The sequence below is a fragment of the Dendrobium catenatum genome, unplaced genomic scaffold (assembly GCF_001605985.2).
Source record: "Dendrobium catenatum unplaced genomic scaffold, ASM160598v2 original_scaffold_122705, whole genome shotgun sequence".
NCBI lineage: Eukaryota > Viridiplantae > Streptophyta > Magnoliopsida > Asparagales > Orchidaceae > Dendrobium > Dendrobium catenatum.
In genome coordinates this window covers 96,571-102,157 of record NW_021441140.1, presented here as the reverse complement: position 1 = coordinate 102,157, position 5,587 = coordinate 96,571, and the positions used below count along the sequence as shown (strand labels likewise).

Genomic DNA, 5,587 nt, shown 5'->3' with positions numbered 1-5,587 from the left:
TCAACTCTTCGGGGTTTTCTACGTAAAAAATATCGTGTTATTTATGTGTTAGCTGGATATGTGGACGACACAAATACAACTATAACTCTATCACCTCGTATATTCTAGCCCGCAACAATAATTATTGATAATAATACTGTTATTAAATTTGTTTAATACTTAAATAATTAAATCATTATATATGAGTATTAGTTAAATAAGTAGTAATTTAAAAAATTAATTAATTAATTAGTATTTAAAAATATTATTATATAATAAATAATTTGCTAATTAACACCTAAGTAATTAATTTGATGATTAGTAACCTAGGTAATTAATTTGATGATTAGTAATAATTAAGCTAATTTTTAATTATATTAATTATCATTATAATTTATTAAAAATTTTAAAATTAAAATTAATAAATAATTCATAATTAATACATAAATTAAATTCAAAACACATTAAATTTAATTTTTAAACCAACCAAACATCTTAAATGTATGATTATGTTGACAAATAATTTCTTAAAATTTATCTTTATTTAATAAAGTCTTTCCAAAAAAAAAAGTCTTACCAAACAGTTTATAAAATTTAACACTCTTAAAATTACTAAATTTAAATTTACAAGATTTACTAAATATCACTAAATTAAATCCAATCCGATACCAAAAGGTCCAAAAAGCCCTTTAGGTTTTTTTTCTTTGCTCTAAATACGGATCCTGTTTTCCATTTTATCCGAAATAGAATTTGTCGATCAAACTTATCCCAAAAAAAATGCGACGGTTAATGGCGGGGGATTTTTAGAGGGAGCGGTCCCCGCAACGACAACGATAGCCGTTAAGGCAGACACGGCCACCAAACGGCGTCAAGAGCCGTCTCTGACGGCACCTGTCCCGAAGAGTAACGACGGCCCCCCTCCTTCGCCGCCCCGCACGCCGCCAAGCAAATTAATGAAGAGACCGTTATGAGAATAGTACACAGTAACGGCAGCACGGCAGCACGGCAGCACGTAACCTTGCGCCGGCTACAATGTACAGTCACCAGCAGTAATTCTAAGCTTTTTTGACCGCCACCACCATACTCTTACTTGTGGTGATATTAAGAACTGTCAAGAGGCGTTATATAATTACGATAGACAGACGTCGGTACTTTTTAGCTGCAAAAGAGGGAGCAAATCAACGGAAGGGGGAAGGGCAAGTGGTTTTCTTCGTCCAAAATTGGAATTTTTGAAGCTGGTTGGAGTTATTTAGAAGAAGAAACGGAAGGAGTGTGGCAATTGACGAAGAAAAAGTGGGCGAAGTACAGAAGAGCAAGAAAAGAGTTTCATTTGGCGTTGAAAGAGAGAGGAAGATAGAGAAAAACAAGGAAATTTTTTCCTGGTGATATCAATCAAAACAAGGTGAGGTTTCTTCTGTTCTAATGGCCGTTTTTCTTATTGGGCTTACTTTCGTTCGAAGTTTGATGACTTTTTGGTGTTTGATTGAAGTATGGGTGGAGACGATCTGTATGAGGAGCTATGGAGGGCGTGCGCAGGGCCGCTTGTGGAGATACCTCGCGTTGAGGATAGGGTTTACTATTTCCCTCAAGGTCACATGGAGCAGGTGAGCAGATATTTTATTTTTATTCAAATTATTCTGATTTCTAACGAATCTTTTAAATGGGGATATTCAGCTAGAGGCATCGACGAATCAGGAGTTGGATCATAGAATTCCTCTCTTCAGCCTTCCCTACAAGATTCTTTGTCGTGTTTTGCACATAGAGCTCAGGGTAATTTTTATTTTGGTTTCTCTCTGTTGAACTGCTAATTGCGTTTGAAAAGATGATTTCTTTATGGATTCCAAGTTGGAATGGTCTGTATAGCTCCTTTGATTTGAAATTTGTCTCTTTTCTTCTCTGCAACAGGCGGAGGTTGAAACTGATGAGGTTTACGCACAGATCACTTTACTTCCAGAGGCAGAAGTAAGCAAAGCGCCAATTTTTTTTGTTGGGTTTGATTTTATTTTTTTTCACTTTTTCTACAAGAATTTGAATATGTTTTATCTGAATTTTGAAAGCAAACCGAACTCAAAACACCAGACCCATGCGTCCCTGAGCCAAAGAGGCCGATGATCAACTCATTTTGCAAGATCTTGACTGCCTCCGACACGAGCACTCATGGAGGATTCTCAGTTCTCCGTCGCCATGCTAATGACTGTATTCCTCAACTGGTTAGTTTTCTTTCTACATATTAAACTATTTTATGCATATTTTAGTAACCATCTTGACTGTGCTTTCTTCTGAATCAGGATATGTCTCAGCCAACACCAACCCAGGAGCTGTCTGCAAAAGACCTCCATGGTTTGGAATGGCGATTCAAGCACATTTATAGAGGTAATTAATGGCAGGGAATCAAGTTTTTATACGAGCCTTCTCCAACCGAACTCCAAACACATGAATGACCTGGAAGGCAAAACTTCCAGTATTTGGTTGCGGGTGAACAGTGTGACTTCAATATTGGGGTTGCATTGTTCACCTGCGTTAATTTTTTTGTCTCTACTGGATTTGCCGAAGAAACGGGCGAAAGAGGAGAAAGACGGTTACCTTCGCATAATTCGATTGGAGATAAATCACACCATTTTTTAGTTTAACTGCATTTTGGAGTGAAGAATGAGATTTTCGGTTGGAGATGCCCTGAAATATTTATTTAAGGAACATGGAAGATTTTGTGCTTGTTTCTCACCATTTTCAAATCGCAGGTCAACCCCGGCGGCATCTGCTCACAACAGGATGGAGTACCTTTGTCTCCTGTAAGAGATTGGTGGCTGGTGATGCATTTGTTTTCCTGAGGTGATAATTTTATGCTTCTTTATCTATGGTTACTGCATTTGAGAAAGATTTCCTTAACTTCTTCCTTATAACTTCTGTTGGATGATCCCTTAATTTGAAAGTTGATACTGTTTGCAGAGGAGAAAATGGAGAATTGAGGGTTGGTGTTAAGCGCCTAGCTCAACAAAAGAGCACTATTCCATCATCTGTGATCTCAAGTCATAGCATGCACATTGGTGTTCTTGCTACAGCTTCTCATGCTGTGAAAACTCATACCCGTTTCACAGTCTGCTACAAGCCAAGGTTGGAATGATTTTTTTTTTTTTTTTTTTTTTTTTTTTTGACTGTAACAGCTTTGAATCATCTTGGTGATTCAGGACTAGTCAATTTATCATTGGCGCAAATAAATACTTTGAATCTGTCAAAAATGAACTTTCCATTGGAATGAAATTCAAGATGAGATTCGAGGGCGATGATGTTCCTGAGAAAAGGTAAATAAATGGTTTAGGCAGCATGATTTGTGCCTGATTTTTCCACATTTTTTCTTTATGAAGATTTGAATTCAGTTTGTATCCTTATTTTCAAAATGCAGGTATACTGGAACTATAGTTAGCTTGGGAGATCTATCTTCTCAGTGGGAAGGCTCCAAGTGGAAACAATTGAAGGTTAACATATTTGGTTTTTTCCATTAGAATTTTTTTCTGATTCTTCTGCAAACTTCTCATATCTTTATTAATACAGGTTCATTGGGACGAGCAGATGAACTTTCAGCGACCTGATAGGGTTTCTCCATGGGAGATTGAGCCTTGCAGTTCTTCGACGCCCACTGTCGCAACGAACAAGAGGCCTAGGTTCTTGATGGATCAATCAGATTCTCTACCATTAGGTAGTGACTAAGGCTTCGTTTGGGACGGCATTTTTATTGCTTCTTAAAGCAGCTTTCGAGTACAAAAATTTAAATTTTTGTATTAAAAAGCTGTTTTAAGAAGCAACAAGAAATCCGTCCCAAACGAAGCCTAAAATTCAATTGATTACTGCTATTATATGATTATTTACAAGTCACAATCCATCTCAACTTAATTGTTATAATGAGTTGCAGAAACCTCTGCCTCTTTTCGGCACTCTGGCGCAATGCATTCGCAGAGCTATGAGAGGAAATTTCAGCATAATGGAGTTCTTAATGGCTTCTTGAAGCAAAATTCTGCATTGATGAATTCTAAGCCTTTGTCCTCGGCTTCAAGTGCTTCTCTGAAATCATTTCTGGAGATAAATCAAGTGAAGAAAGCTGCTACTCCTAAAAGGCAATGCATCCTTGGCTATGTGGTTGAGGATCAGAAACTAAACCATTGTAAAGACAAGGATGAATGTAAGAAGCCTGAGATTGGTGCCCCTTACCGCCTTTTTGGGATTGATTTAAGCAAACCCTCTGGTTTTTCATCTCTTTCTGAGAAGAACCCGAGCAGTGAAACCACAGAGGAGCCATTATATCAACATTCTGAACAAAAAATTTCAACCAAATTGCATAAAACTGAACTGGTTTCTCCCAAGGAGATTCAGAGCAAGCACAGCGGTTCGACCCGAAGCCGAATTAAGGTAAAGTCTTAATCTTTGTTGCTTTTGCCGAAAATCATTGCCAAAGTATTTAACAAATCAGAATTTCTCAACTTGATCATATTGAAGGTTCACATGCACGGCGTTGCTGTTGGTAGAGCTGTGGATCTAATGAATCTAAGAGGGTATGATGAGCTGATTTCAGAGCTAGAAAAGATGTTTGAGATCAAAGGAGAGCTTTCTCCAAGGGATAAATGGGAGGTAGTGTTCACTGATGATGAGGGTGATATAATGCTAGTTGGTGACGATCCATGGCTGTAGGTTCTTGTAAAACATCTAACTTTATTTCCTTGAAGCTATTTCATGGTGTCTAAGTCGAGTTTTGGGCCATTGCAGGGAATTTTGTGATATGGTGAGAAAGATGTATATCTACCCAAGCGAGGAGGTCAAGAAGTTGAAGCAATAGAAGATAAGGCTTCGTTTGGGACAGCTTTCTTATTGCATTATTTTTCAGACAAGAAACACTGTTTTTGTTTGGCACTGTTTCTTAACCGTTTCTAATAAGTTTTTGTGCCAGAAGCTATTTTCTATAGTAGCTTTCCATAGCAATTTTACAATCACTTTTATAAAAAGCAGTAGCCATCACAAACGGACTATAAACTAAATGACTAGCTGCTCGATTTAGTTTAGTGGGAAACAACAAGTGGGCTTCCTCCTGTCGGACTCTCCGTTCCCGCGGCGGAACCGTCGCCCAGCTCAGCCACAGCTCTGGCCAGCCCTAACACACCTGAAGCTATAAGGCTTTGAGCCACTGCTCTCTCTCTTGTTGCGCCAGCTGCAACAATTTGTGACAAAGAAAGTTGTATAAATTTATAGCATAATTGATGTAAATTAGAAAACTGTGGGATTTTGTTTTATTGAGTTTATATAGGGATGATTTTGGAAAAAAAAAATAATTTCAATGGGTGTAAAGAATAATTTTGAGAAAAAAAAAGGTCCTTGTGGACATTTCTGAGATTTTTAAAATTTTCATAGCATCATCAATATAATGCCTTAAACAGAAAGGATGCCCGAGATCTGTAATGCTCATTCAATTAATAAAATTATATGGTATCGGATCATTATATCTCTGAATTTTCTTAATTTCTCTATTTTAATAATGGATTGGTAGTTTATTTGACAGTTTTTTTCAATATGTAAATAATTTTATTAAAATAATTGTAATGATTATTAATATTTTGAAATTTTC

General features: G+C 36.9%; 1 protein-coding gene across 1 annotated transcript; it reads left to right on the top strand.

Annotated features, from left to right (window-relative positions):
* Nucleotides 1–1,125: 1,125 nt before the first annotated feature.
* LOC110110803 (auxin response factor 9) lies at nt 1,126–5,364 on the top strand. The gene is made up of 14 exons (XM_020842432.2): nt 1,126–1,381; nt 1,469–1,583; nt 1,654–1,749; nt 1,885–1,941; nt 2,037–2,189; nt 2,268–2,352; nt 2,718–2,808; nt 2,926–3,090; nt 3,165–3,278; nt 3,380–3,452; nt 3,529–3,673; nt 3,887–4,380; nt 4,468–4,655; nt 4,735–5,364. The coding sequence occupies exons 2-14, from the start codon at nt 1,470–1,472 to the stop codon at nt 4,802–4,804; spliced, it is 1,845 nt and encodes a 614-aa protein (XP_020698091.1). The 5' UTR covers nt 1,126–1,381; nt 1,469; the 3' UTR covers nt 4,805–5,364.
* Nucleotides 5,365–5,587: the final 223 nt, after the last annotated feature.